Source organism: Lissotriton vulgaris, chromosome 9 (genome assembly GCF_964263255.1).
Source record: "Lissotriton vulgaris chromosome 9, aLisVul1.2, whole genome shotgun sequence".
Taxonomy (NCBI): Eukaryota; Metazoa; Chordata; class Amphibia; order Caudata; family Salamandridae; genus Lissotriton; species Lissotriton vulgaris.
In genome coordinates, this window is record NC_141697.1 from 561,483,111 (window position 1) to 561,498,114 (window position 15,004).

The window sequence follows — 15,004 nt, forward strand, 5'->3', positions numbered from 1 at the left end:
GGTAGTGACAATGTGGGTTTGAGATGTGATCTATCTGGAAATGTTCCATCTATGTCCAGTGATTCCAGGAGCACAAGATCACGTCGACCCCCTGTGTACCTAATGATTATCTGTGTTAAAGTTGACCGGCGTTTACTACTTTAATCTTTCTTTTATTTTCATGTTATTTTTATCCACTCCAAGGGAAGGAGATGTGTTGTAAATATTATCTGTAGTTATATTAAGTTTATTAGCCTTTCTTTTATTTGTATGCCCAGCTGTCATGTATAGAATCTCTGAGTGTTCTTATCTGTGTCATCCATATTGTGGGATTCTGGAGTGTCAGTTAAGGCCTGGTCAGCTGGGAGTATGTAGTGTTTATTTCTACTCTGATCAATACATCTTCTATCAACAGTCAAGCAGCCTGCAAATAGTTTTATTTAGTTTACAACAGTGCCTTTGAGAGATTTCTACGATTTAAACTGTGTGCTAGGTCCTCCACAAAAAGGCGGCATCCATTCCAAAACGTCGGGCTCCTTTAAATAACAAGACCTTGAAATAGAAAGATGGGCCTTTCTCCCACATACGCCTTCGAAAAAGGTCTCCGAACGAATTCTGCGGGGTTAGAAAAAACACTTATTAATGCATTTTCATAACTGAGCCAACGGTTTACGCCTTAATATAGGAACAAAATACAAGCAGAGATTTTTCGTAATTATTCTGCAAAGGCGGCGAATAATTAAAGAGGAAAACTCCGATTCAAAACGACCACCTCTCCAAAACAGCATCCAAAGCAGAGTTCCTAAGTTGAAATTGATCGCCATGTTCACAACAGCCCACAAGCGACGCTCGCTATCTGCAACCGTGTAATCGTGAACGGCTTCTAGTCGCAAATTTGCCATTTATGGGTAAGCAGAGACCACGTGACTGTCATGCGCGCCTCCGCCATCCTAGAGGCACTAGGACGCCACCAACTCCTAACCCCGGTTGGTGACGCATTACGTTACGCAGCCCCACCTTACGATCACAGCGGGCGCGAGCCGAACTACTAGTCCTGCTATTGGCCAAGGTAGCGTTGTTGGAGATGATTGCGCGTCCGCGAGCGCCGGAGAGGAAAGTTCCCGAAGCGCGTTCTCGAGACCGTCGCTGGCCTTGTTCCGTCGCCGCGCGCCCCACCGAACTGGCGATTTGAAAGTTAACGTTTAATCAACTCTTCTTTCGTAAAACCCCGTCCCGGGATTCCTGATTGTGTGAAAGGCGGAGTCGGCGGCGAGCTAGGGGGAGGTCGCGGCGGTTACTCCAACCTCATGGCGACCGGAGCCAACGCAACACCGATGGGTAAGCTTCACCCTTCCATCGGCGCCAAGCGGGGCTATGAGCAAGGCCTGTCGGGCTTTCAGCCTCCTCAGCCCTCGGCTGCCCCTCTGGCCTATCATCTTATACCTCCCCAGGCCTTCCTACTACCGCCTCCGCCACCTCCCCCTCTGCCGCCGCCACAGGCCCAGCACTTGCACCAACCACCGCCTCCTCCCCTCTCCTCTTCGGTTCATCAGAAGCACCAGGCCCAGCCTCCGCCTTCAAAATCCCAGTCGAGTTCCCGATCTGCCTTTCAACAGCCCTTCAAGTCGTCTCATCCACCGTCCCCGCCGCCACGATCATCGTCGGGTCGGGCCTCATCAGCAGCAGGAGGGGGTGGAGGAGGAGGAGGAGGAGGAGGTGAAGGTGAGTGAGAGCGGACGGCGGGGAGAGGCTGGGAGTACAGAGCTGGAGTGGGAGGCATCGGGAGATGATATCTCTAAACTAAGCTTCTGTTTACAGTGTGCGATTGAAGCAAAAACACTTGTATATTTCTGACATTTTTAAAGAGTTTACAGTATAATTGTAGTAGTACACGAGCTTTGTAAGCAACTGCCGATCTAAGGGTTTAAACTAATGTCAGTAGGGTTCCGATGGCCTTGAGGATTGTTGGACATAATCAAAGTTATTCTGTGTCATGCTGTACATTGCACCCATTCAGAAGATGACATGTTTCCATTACATATTCGCATTTCTGTACGGACGATCTGTTTTTAAAAAGTTTTTGTCAACTTTTATACTCTTTCCCCCTCCCCTCCCCCCAATAGGAAAACCATTTGCTATTTTTCTTTGCTCCAATATTCAGTCATATTGGGGGTTGAGTGCTTAACAGGGTAATCAGTCAACAGTTAGTGTCCATAACCTGTGTATGTTTTTCGTGTTTCACTAGGCATCCGCTTATGTAATGTACCATTTAATCTTTGTGGTTGGGACAATGTTGCGGCATTGTAGAAGTGGCCACTGTTCTAGTCTTATTGGTGCTTTTTGTGCCTATTGTAGTGGGTGATGGGTTAGTGGAACGCCTCCTTATCCTATTTGGGACTGCATACATGTTTATTTAATGTGTAGTTCGTCTTTTACTCATTGTTTACGGTTAATACAACTTTTATTTATTCTGCTGCAGATTTCAACAGAAAGCGAAAGAGAAGCCGCTGGAACAATGATATTGTTGACCAGAAAACAATCATCCCCGGGATGCCGACGGTTATACCACCCGGTCTTACTAGGGATCAAGAGAGAGCTTATATAGGTAAAATATTTTGTTTTTAATTGCAGTTGCTCTCATGTCCGGTACTAGTCGACTGGTTGGATTTTCTATCAACTGTTTTCTGTACAGTATCATCTTTTGCCCCTACCATTGACCAATTTCCTTTCCGTGTTGCTTATTGTAGTCCAGTTTTTCCAAGTTGAGGTATTATAGGAAACCATTTAAGGAAGAGCTTGAACTAAGAGTTGTTTAGAGGAAAATGTAAAGTTAAACATTGTGCAGGTAAACTTTCTATGCAGTCAAAGCAGCTCTTAAAAGTCCTGTCCCCCCAGCAAATGTATATTAATAGGAACGTATTAACTGGCATGTGTTTCTTGTTTATCTGTCATGGATAATCAGTATTTGAGATTTCAATTTTTTGGGCTGTGTATGAAAATGTAATGGTGAATGTATTTATGTGAAACTTGTCATTTCATGTACATAAATTATACTTGTCGCATTCGGATCATTGGGGTTACGTGCACCACAGTTAGTTAGCGCCTGGTATTGGATCTGTTGTCCCACCTATTACGCGTCTGTTGAATGGGAAAAGGACAGACACTTTCGTTCTACTTTGTGCATAGTACTACTTACCTCACGCAGTTTTGCCGTATTATTCAACCCCGGAGCGCAAACTACCCTAATCTGTAATGGGTTCAGAAAATATTTGCGCTCGGCTGTCCTCTTGACACTTAAAAAAAATGTTATCGTGAAATCTATTGACTCTTTAGAGTTGGTTGTTGTGAACTGCTGGTCTGAACTTGCATATTTTTAAAATACAAAGTTGTTTCGGACAAAACCGTCATAATTGCTGCAAACTCTACATTATAAGGCTGACGACGCCTCACTATCTGCATTTTCAAAGATGATGCCGAGTAAAAGACTGACATTTACAAAATGTTGACTTTTAATGCTTTTAGACAATTACATTCCGAGCTATCCAACAACAATAACCGATTACGTTTTTAGGTCTCGCTATTCGATTCGCATGCGCATCGAGCTTGCGAGACTATGGGGGCTTAAACAGTCTTTAACTAACTTGCAAGGAATCGTGAAATTCAAGCTCAATGCGCATGCGCATTGAACTTGAAAGCGCGTGCACATGCCCCCAGCCGCCTGCCTTGCATGGATTTTCCCTCAGGCGCACTCCTCCCACACCCCCGCTCCGCCCCCTCCCCTGCCTGCCGTGTCGCATTTCGTCACTTCCCTCAGCCGCACTCCAGGCCCCTGCTCTCCTCCCCCCTCCTACTCTCCTCCCCACTCTCTCCCTCACATTCAGAGACACCAGAAGCTTAACACGCAAGATCACTGACAAAGAGGTAATTTTTAAATGATCTATTAGCTTTGCTTCCATTTGATTAAGGGCTTACCAAGATGTTGCAGGAATAAGCACGGTGCAAATGTGGTGATAGTCAAAACTCCAAAACCCACCCTGTGTACACCATCTCACACAACACACTGTGTACAGAGGGTTTAAGGAACTACAATTACCAAGGAACAAGTGTGATTGAAAATGCTGACACCTTCACAGTGCATAATGATTATACATAGGGCTTAGAGCGCTCGCTTCACCACAAAACAGGGTGATTAGAGGGAGGACTGACTAGCTGAAATGCATAAGACCAATGAACCTCCTGGAACACATACCGTTGTCCTTCAGCGCATACCTTCAGTGCAATTGTCCTCTGTTACCACTCATGCTCTGTAAAAGTTTGAACGGGGCATTGAATTATGTCATGTCTAGATAGCCAGCATTGGGGGAGAATAATGTTGTTGCAATTCGCATTTCGCATTTCGTCACTTCCCTCAGCCGCACTCCAGGCCCCTGCTCTCCTCCCCCCTTCTCCTCCCCACTCTCTCCCTCACATTCAGAGACACCAGAAGCTTAACACGCAAGAGGTCATGTATTACTTGGAAAAACAATACACCCCAGTCATACATGTTCCTTGGCTCTCCGGGTCTTTTATCGAGTCTACCAGAAGGAATATTGAACAATTTAAATTAGGCTCATTTCCATGGATTTTCCCTCAGGCGCACTCCTCCCACACCCCCGCTCCGCCCCCTCCCCTGCCTGCCGTGTCGCATTTCGTCACTTCCCTCAGCCGCACTCCAGGCCCCTGCTCTCCTCCCCCCTCCTCCTCCTACTCTCCTCCCCACTCTCTCCCTCACATTCATGTCATGTATTACTTGGAAAAACAATACACCCCAGTCATACATGTTCCGTGGCTCGCCGGGTCTTTTATCGAGTCTACCAGAAGGAATATTGAACAATTTAAATTAGGCTCATTTCTCCTGCTTGAATATGAAACTTCATTCCTTTGGTGGGTAACCTCCATTGTGATGTACCAGCGCCGGTTTTCAGGAAATCGGGAACTCTACTTTAGATCGGAGCCCACTACAACTGACAGTGTGAGGTGTAAACCTGTGCACTGCTGTTATTAGAAGCCTACACCTGCAGGATGAGCTTAAGAAAAAGGTTATTTGACTAGTGTGTTCTTACGCCATATAGTGCTCCTGATGGCAGTGTTTGACTGTGTTGTTGGATGCAGGTAATTGTAGTATTTATAATAATGTGTATGGAAAAGGGTTATTTTTAAGTCATGATTACAAGGCTATCTGTGTGCCACTTATGGGGGCGCCTTGTCACTGCCAGGTTGGAGCCTGTACCACGGCCTTGCAGCTGGCAGCCTTATCACAACTCCCGGAGGCAGTAGCATCTCTACCAAAGCGTTCACCCCCCACCCCCGCTACTGTCATATAACATCCACCACCGCATCCACCATCACCACATCCACCATCACATCCACGGCCACATCCACCATCACATCCACGGCCACATCCACCGCCACATCCACCGCCACCAGATCCACCACACCCACCACCACTACATCCATCACCACACCCACCACCACTACATCCATCACCCCATCCACCACCACCACATCCACCACCACCACATCCACCACCACCACATCCACCATCACCACCACATCCACCGCCACCAGATCCACCACACCCACCACCACTACATCCATCACCACACCCACCACCACTACATCCGCATCCACCACCACCGCATCCACCACCACCGCATCCACCACCACCACCACATCCACCGCCACATCCACCGCCACATCCACAAAAATAAAAGCCATTGTTATTTGTAATATCAATACATCTAAGTCACGTAAATACAACACACATTGCATTACAAATGCTATAGGTGTCACATTTGCGAAAGTTAAAACTATTGACATTGTAACTGACAAAGCTATTAATTTTGCTATTTTTAAAACCAACACATAAATAAAAATGTCATTTACAATAACAATCGCCAAACTTTCCTAATGCGAGACCTATTGCATTTCCAATGCTTGTTTGAATGTAGCAATTTTCTTGTATCGGTGACTAATGTAACTAGTGGTCTTTTCAATACCTGCATCTTTTGAAATTTAGATCATGGCCGTGTCTTCTATATAGGATGTTGTTTAACACAAAGGCTTACCATGCGGCACAGCTGACTGGCTGGCTATGCGAAAGAAATCTTGGTGACTTTCAGAAAGTTGACGGGGGGGAGAGGGGGCGAAATTCCGCCCATAGCTCGTTATTGCCTTTGTGGTTTGTAACTCACGTCAGTATTCGTACACAAACTCGTTTTCTGTGATGAAATGACTTTATATCTTGTCACATTTGCAGGGCATCCAGAGACCAAGGTCAAATGTTTGTGTTTTCCTGTGAGACTGGTGTTTATTTTGCATTTGAGTTGCTCGAAAGTGAGAACGTTTATAATTAAGAGGAATGCAGCGTACTTTCTTCATGGAGCTTGTTTGTGCCTTTTTTTTTTTACAATTTAATTTGTAAATATATTGTGACTTATATAGCGCACGTATCACCCGAAGGCATCAAGGCGCTTGCCTTGGGAACCCGTCCTGGCTTTTTCCCTGTGAGATAACCCCTACTGGGCATCCCCAAGGTGAAAGCCAGGCATCCCGCAGCGGGTGGGCCGCCGTAGTGGAGATTAAGCAAGCTATTGCCCAGAGTTGCAGCGTGGGACCCCATGATTAGAGTAGGCACCGAGGCGAGAATTATCGAGTCCGTGGACATTTTTGGGCTCAGGACCCTGCCGCGTCGGGAATTGAACCCTGGTCCCGGGCCAGACCTCTGCATCAGGGTCTGCCGCTATAATCAGTGAGCCACACTCCTCGACAGTTTAATCATATCCATCTTAAAAGGCATGTCGTTCTTTAGCTGCACAGTGAATTTGCACGTTTTTTTGCTAAATTCCTCCTCTTTGAGTCCATTTAATTTGTCAAACTGGCTTTTCAGTACAACGTCGCATTTGTCTGTTTACGCATCAGCCAATCACTTGGTGATCTTGGGCAATTTGCACTGTTAATGGCCCATTCACTGTCAAGCACAGGATAATACCTTTTTCACAGGAAAGCCACATTGTAACACAATTTAACGTTTTTGTTTTTTCATTTTGATGTGTAAAGCATATGCTGTATTGAAGGTGTTCTGGGAATCATTGTAACCCCGTGAGTGGCTGCCCCCCATACGTCACTGGCGGAGAAGGGCAGAGAGCGGCCGCGGGGTCCTTGTGCCAACATCGTTCAGAGCCTCGAGACGCCAGCAGCCCGAGGCGGTGTACGAGGCTGGAACACTTCAATCAATTTTATTTAATGCCAGTTAAATCTCCATCTATCTGATGGAGATTTGATTACAGAAGGAAAGGGAGAGGGGCGTGAGAAGAAGTCCGAGTGATGCCGATCAGATGGACATAGCAAGGAACGGCTAAAGAATTGAGGACACTTACTGGGGATACGCTGAGAGCTGTCAGAAATGTATTGTGTTAAACATGTACATTTTTAATACATATGTACCAGCTTTAATGCGGGGCAATACCGGCCTGCAGGTGGGGTGTACGGAGACGGGCTGTGTATAGAGGTCGGCACAAGGACCCCGCGGGCGCTTTCTGCCCGAGACGTGAGCCATGTTCAAATAGAGCATGCGCAATGGTGATGTCACGGAATGATGGTGGGCGTGGTACCACGTCATCAGCGGTAATATGCGCATGCGTGCGCATGCGCAAAACAGGGGGGGGGCACTGCCTCACGGGGGGGCAGCGGATTATGGAACAAAGGCATCTGTGGCAACTCATTTTAGGAGAGTTGGAAACGTTTATTGGCACTCTTTTTCTGAACGCTTTTGTTTGTTTATCTGCACACTTATGTATTCTGTCTGCTGCAGGGTAGGGGGTTGTCAGGCAGTGGCCAAAAGACGCATTATGCTCAGCAGTGCTTTGTTTTTAGCAGGTAAAAATAAGCGCCATTAAGCCTCTCTGTAACAGGCCATGTTTCATGCTTATATGGTCTCTAGTGGATCCAATGGCATTTCGTCTGGACAGTGTTTGATTTAAAGAGTTGAAAAATAATGGTACCAGGGTTTGAGAATGCAACACATAATACACCCTGACACTACCCTGATTCAGGTATGTGGTCTGGGCGGCTCTGCACCCAATCAGTATTGACCACTTTAGTATGTAAATCCAACCTAGAGAAATTATGAAATAAACCCATTTTGAGTGTATACTGGCGGCGCTACGAAAGTTGAGTCTATTTGCAGGTTATGCAGAGAGGCAACAGCCCGATTAAACACTTCATGCATGATAGTAGCGGACTTGGGGTAGTCTTAGTATAGGGCAGCATATACTCAGCGGCGCACAACTGTGACATGTTAGCAGGCCCCTTAAAGAGAGGGGGTGCGTGAGCGCAGAGTAGTTTAAAACATGAACCCTACCCAAAGTATTATCCAAGGAAGCTTCAGTGGCGATGGAAGCGGCTCAAAAGGTTAGAGTGGAGAGACGGGGGGTAGTGACAGAGCGCGGAGAGTAAGATGGTTTAAACGAGTGCTCTTAATTAACAGTTCCATCTTTGCCTGTTTTTAACTATACCGTATGGACCCAATAATAAATACCTCTGTGGGTACCAGTACGATATTTTAAACCCACCTGCACCAATTCGCACACATCCACACTCACCACTGTGTTCCTCTGAAAAGATCTCCACCAAAAAGCTATCTCGCGGGGCCCCTGAGGGACTGCAGCGCCACCCCCACAAGCAGCAAAACGCCCAATGATGAAGGATGACACCTTATGGGTGTGTGAGGGCAACTCTCCAATTAGGAGTAATTTCCCCCTTTTGTATCCAACCTATTACCACGCATAAAGATACCTCTTCACCTATACTTCAAGCTGCCGATTGGGCCAGCAATCTTTATTAGGAACTGTGACCCTCCAGTGATTGACACGTCTTGTCTGGGGAGCACGGGTACTGGGCCTTTTTTTTCTGTTAGCTCCCCGTCCCACTCTTTGTGCATTTGATGGCAATGGCATATGGGCCATAGGCTTCAGGAAACCCTCGGAAACACCAATTTATTGTTATATTGTAATTCTAAACCTGCAGTAAGGAGTTGTGTTTTTTGTTTCTTTTGTAACCATTGCACCCAAAGTAATAGCCTAAATCATCACTGAAATAAAAGCTGTAACTAGTTGGACATTTCTGTCTACCTACAACTTAAGTTGCATTCAGTGCATTAATGTGGCACATTTTCAGTTTTTGCATGGTCCTTAAGGCTTCTGAATCTGGGCTCACTATCACCATGGCTCGGTCATTCTCCATTCTATAACATAAGCACTGCAGCCTTTGTAAACGCTATATAAAAACTTTCCATATGACATTTCATACCAAGGATTAGCAAAGCCAATACAGCTCGGCTGTGTGAGATCTATTGACTGTCATTGTTTTTTTAGCCATATATACATCAGTGCTAGCTTTAGTGCAGCATAACAGAAAATAAAAAAGAAATGCGCTGTAATGCGGATTACGCTGGCATTGTCTAACTTTTTTTTTATTAGCAATGCCCTCAGCCATTTGCAACATGGCTAAACTGAACGTATTAGAAAAGCCAATAAATCTCACATAGACTAGACCTATTGGCTTTGCCAATACTTGTTGTAACTGGATGTTAGTGGGTTTGTTAAAGCCTCTGACTGGGCAATAAATAAGTAGACCTGAACTCTAGTCCTGGTTTGGAGAATATGGTATAAAGGAACCATGCCTGTGTTCTGTCCAATCTGAAATTCTCCAAACCAAATCCTTTCCTTCTATTTGTATTGTATGCCAGTGAATATTAGAGTATTCCAACGGTTTCCCCGGGTCTGTGGTGTGATTTATTATTGTAAATTCAGTTATGTTGCTTTAATGCCTTGAACTCTTTCTAGCTTACGTGCAATTACCTTGTGGAGAAGTGTGGCTCTTTGGTTAGAGCAGGCAGACCCTGAAGCAGAGGTCAGACCCGGGACCAGGGTTCGATTTCCGACGCGGCAGGGTGTTGAGCTCATATGTCCACGGACTCGATAATTCTCGCTTCGGTGCCTGACCTAATCATGGGTTCACACTCTGCAACTCTGGGCATTAAGCTTGCTTAATCTCCACAACGGCCCCCCGCGGCGGGATGCCTGGCTTTCACCTTGGGGATGCCCTGTAGGGGCTATCTCACAGGGAAAAGCCAGGATGGGTTCCCAAGGCAAGCGCGGAGATACCCCTTCGGGGGTTGATTCTGGCGCTATATAAGAAATGTAGTAATAATAATAATAATAATACCTATGTAGTGGTGCAAGTAAACAATGGTTTTGTGGCACCTGCTTTTATATTTGACCAACTTTCCTATTGCTCTTGGGAGGTTTTTTTAAAACGATAAACCTTTTCAGTTAGCGCTGGGTGTGCTATCAAAACATTTAAGGCTGAATTTTTTTTGTTGGTGTCATCTGTGAAACCAGTTTTTAGGTCGAGCCTGTAGCAGTGCGCATGCGCTGCTCTGGTGAGACTTTGTGAACAGTAAAAGGATATTGGAAAGCTCACCACACGCTCGTGCATTGTGGTTTGTTTTCGTTCAGAGGCTATTCGTCATTGCATGCGTCTTTATGAGAAAGACAGCACGCAATTTGGCAAAGGCGGGGCATATCCCGCCTTTGCTCCGTCCACGGCATATTGCTTGCGGGTACCCGCACAGGCCACATCTGTTTTGAATTATCGTGCACGACAATGCAAAACAGATGTCTCGCTGTGGTGCGCGCACCACTCAATTCTTTTGTCTGTAATTCACAGCATCTCTTTTTACTGGGCTAGTGTTTCTATTGCCTTTAAATCAGTGTCTCTTTTTACTAGGCCAGCATTTCTTATACCTGTAAATCACTGCGTCTTTTTTTCTCGGCTAGCATTCCTTCTGTGTACATATTCTCTTGTCACCTCGTGTTTTGTTATGGGAATGATGTTCTTGTGCCCTGACAAGACGGAATGAGTTTAAAAGGTACCAAAAAACCTAACTTAAGCAACTGTTAAACTAATTGTATGCCTCTGTCTCCTATGGGTCGTGTAAAGAGGATACTGAACTCTGCATACTTTTAGGCGTGACATCTGGAAGGCACTTGCAGGCTTTAATATTTCGTCATTGTGGGGGCAAACGGCAAAGAATGGTTTCATTGAATCTGACCTGAGGTAAACTGCTGCTTGTGACTGTCAGAGAGACATTGTCACACATGGTTGAAACTATGCAAGATGCACTTTCTTCTGTAGAAAAGGCCACGCACAACAAAGGAAGAGCATGCACTTAAAAAACGAAGAGACTGCCAGGATACCCCATTGAGACACATAGTTAAATATGAGTCTGAAGCGCACTTAGTGTTTCTACTCCTAGCTCCTCTGTATTTCTGTGACCAACGTACAGTTGCATCACCAAATTAAAACAGACCAGACACCATTCCTGGGAAAAATTGTCATGAGTTTATTCATATTCTGTTATGCAGTACACAGGTAGAGTTTACTTAGGGGTGATTAAACAAGTTCAGTGTCTTTTAAGGATAACCGCTGAATCCCATCCTGAAACATTCTACAGCCACCTGTAATCATAGTGTTGTTTTAACCACATGACTGCTAAGGCAATTCCCCATCTGTGCTGACAACTGATTTTCCCCATTATTCACGACGAGCTCAGCTCGTCATGAGCACACGACCAGTGTACTGCATGACGAGCTGAGCTCGTCATGAGCAGCAAAGGGGTTAAGATATCTTGTTCTTCTCATCCCAACATACCGCTACTCTGCCCAACACACACTGGAAAGTATACAATGCAACGCCATGCAGCCGGAGGCCAAAGAAGGTAAACCCAGCTGCTGTGGAGGTGTGCGTATCACAAAATTAATTTCGTTCAAACAACCACAGAAACCGTTAAGTCGCAAACCAAACACTGGGACCTTAGAGCACACAACATGAAAGAGGCAGAAATCCAAAAGCCATACAAACACGTGGGTAAAATCGAGCAACACCCTTCATTCTAAAATGCACTGACTAGATAAGTTGTCCAAAGGGAAGTGGACACAAAAACGTAATTTTTCCCAGTCAGCCAGTTCACACCCGACCAAGGGACTCCATGCTGCCTCCCAACAACGAACAAGCATTGGCATAGCCAATAGGTCTCGCCTTTGGGACCTTATAAGTGTTTACTTATCCAGCACAATATCCTTGGTGCAACATCAAGTGTTGCATGGCTAAACACTTAACCCCTTCAGCGCGGCGCGAATTTTCGCGCTGTGCTGAGGGTTCTAAGGTTCTAACGGGCTCATGACGGAACGGTTCCGTCATCAGCACAGCTCACCCGTAGCTGATGACGGAACCGTTCTGTCATCAGCATGGAAGGGGTTAAAAGGTCAAAAAGGCGAGACCTATTGGCTATGCCAATGCTTGTTTTTGTAGTCACCTCCGTTATGGAATACAGCCCTAAAAGCTGAACAAACTTGTTTGATTCACTCACCAAGTTCCCATGTACAGCGGTCTCATTTAACCCTTTGCCCGTGGCCGGAATTCCGCTCATGTGCGGCACATTCCAATCGCGGGCGTGATCGCGACGTCTCCCGGCCGTCATCAGCACACGAGCACTGTGTGCCATGACGGACGGGAGCAGTCACCAGCATGCAAGGGGTTAAGGAACTGTCTGCTATTTCGGCCTGTATGATGTTTACATTCGAAGAGATCGCACGTCCATTTTTGATAGAACGTAGTGCTCCAGGGTATGTTTTAGATGTGTTGGCAGTCACATGATAGTACCAAACTGCAGTTAATTCTGAAGAGAAGTTGATCCTGGTAAGCCAGTACTTTAAGATTTGAGTGCTTGAAAAGCGAGCGTTGATAGTGATAGATTATACTAGCACCCTGGGGTCAGTGCCGTTCTATTGAAAAGTCCTAGAGGCCAAGTGCTATAACGGTGTTTGAACCAGTTTTAAAAGTCACCATAGCCAACCAAGAGCCGCAATCTATAATTGATATAACCTTTTCGTTATGAATATTATCAACACCTTTAGTAGTCTTGACAATTCATAGCTAAGGCTCGCCGTTTAAAAAAATCTTTTTCTTAGATAAATACAGACAAAGGCATTTATTTTGTAGGCTGCTTTTGTTTTTAAATGTAGATAAAAACGGAAAGTAGGTTGTTTAAATGATTCTAAATGCTGTCAGTCATGACTGCCATGCCAATAGCTGAGAGGATTGGAAAAAGGCATTTTAGTGATGGGCTTATGTAGCAGATGTGCACAACATTGATACTAAAATGTGCATGTTTATGTAAGTGCATTCATTTATCATCTGTGTGTATTCCCATTGAAACCTTTCAGATTTAAGTATGAGCGCCACATTCAGCGGTTAAATGTGGAAATATACTAGATTATGTTTAATATTGTCTCAACTCAAAGAAAACATGCATAATGACGGATATAAAATGGCAAAAAATAAATATGGACGAATACAGACGGAAATGCAAAAAAAAAAATACAGAAACTGGGAGCCCTACTAATACTGCACCTGCTTGGTGTTTGAATTTCTGGGCTTCTGTTTCTGATTGTGTCGCCGATGTGTCTCTAGGTACTTGAAGCCTCTCAGGTTTGGTCTGTTTACTTTTACTCCTCAGAAGAACACATGCTCACTAATCGCAGTTGGCTTTCTCGGTTAGTCTCGCACTCGCAGATTGCGTCCGTGATATAAGAAACGGCTGCAGCTCTTCCTATGTACGTGTCAGGGTTATCATTTTGTTTATCCCGTTTTGAGCGAGTTTCCTCTAGAAAGGTAGCCACCCTCTTTAGGGTGTTAACAGATGGGTCTAATCCTGGTTTATTTTGCACCTCAGCGAATACTGAGGACTTGGTTTGACACTCTATACGCTTTTAGACTTGGATTTAGTTGCAAACTATTAAAGGTGACTTACGTTTTAAATCCTATGGGGCACTTGGTCAAAATGCAATACATCCCCATGGGTTCTGCCATCAGACTGGAGTTCCTGGCCCTTAATGGTTTATTGTTCAGGAAAGTCTCGAGTCCTCCTGCTACAAAGTCAGTTGCCAAAGATTCACTGGTTTTAATAGAATAAAATATGAAACCACATATATCTTTAAACACTCGAGTCTGTAAGCAGGATAGATGGTTAAATATAATTGTACTTATTTTTCAATGTATTCTGTTCATAGTCTAAAAGAAAATGTCTCTGCTACAACTCTGCCTTTATATTCCTTCAGCACCACTAAAACGTAATCCAATGATCAGGTAGTGTTTTGTGATATAGGCAAAATCAGTTGCAGAACTGAGGGTCACATACACTGTCACAATTAAGATGAATTTGTGCAACCACTCGCAATTAAGTATAACTAATTGGTTATGTTTTTTTTGGTCAAAATAAAAGACAACGTTTTTTTGTTTGTTTGAAGTATGTATAAGCGTTTTTTTTAACTGTCTTGTGTAAATGCTTACCCAGTCTCGATCAAAGCAACTCCATTGCCTGCCTTAGCTCTATGTTAGTGTTCTGTGATGATGCTTATTATTCCTTGCAATCCTTAAAAAAAAAAAGGCAAACATGCATAGCTTTACTGAATGTTTCAGTGCTGAGAAGTTAAACCAGATGTTGAGCATCTGGCTCTTGATGACGTGCTTGACTTAAATGCTCTTTAGATAATTAATGCTTAAAAGTTTTCCAACAAGGCTCCAATGTAAGAGCGATTTGCTATAGTAATTCCTGTACTGTCTTACCTCTCCTTATATTGCCGTAACGTATTTACACTAATGTGTGACCATGAAGGAATTAACGCTTCTGACTAGGAACAAAAGCAGGCTGAACTACTTACTCCCATATGCTCTTGTAGTTCTGTTTCCTAGCGCAATTCTCTGTACTTACCAGTGTATCGTCAGAAATCAGTGTGTGCTATAGAGAGCTGGTGCGCTAAGTAGTCATGAGTTACTACAGTGAGTAACTTTTTCACTTTAAATAGAATTGTTTTTTTCCAGCCACAGAGCTGAATTAAATGATTTTGAAACAATCTAAAAG

At 44.6% G+C, this 15,004-nt stretch overlaps 1 protein-coding gene across 4 annotated transcripts in view; it reads left to right on the forward strand.

Moving 5' to 3' along the window:
* The first annotated feature begins 1,047 nt into the window (after positions 1-1,047).
* Positions 1,048-15,004, forward strand: part of SF1 (splicing factor 1) — a 116,361-nt gene continuing 102,404 nt past the window's right edge. The window contains exons 1-2 of one of the 4 annotated variants that reach the window (XM_086938090.1): positions 1,048-1,701; positions 2,459-2,584. In XM_086938090.1, coding sequence (XP_086794216.1) covers positions 1,287-1,701; positions 2,459-2,584 — 541 coding nt within the window. In that variant the 5' untranslated portion in view covers positions 1,048-1,286. The remainder of the gene's footprint in view (positions 1,702-2,458; positions 2,585-15,004) is intronic. The other 3 variants (XM_086938088.1, XM_086938089.1, XM_086938091.1) reach the window with 3 other exon arrangements.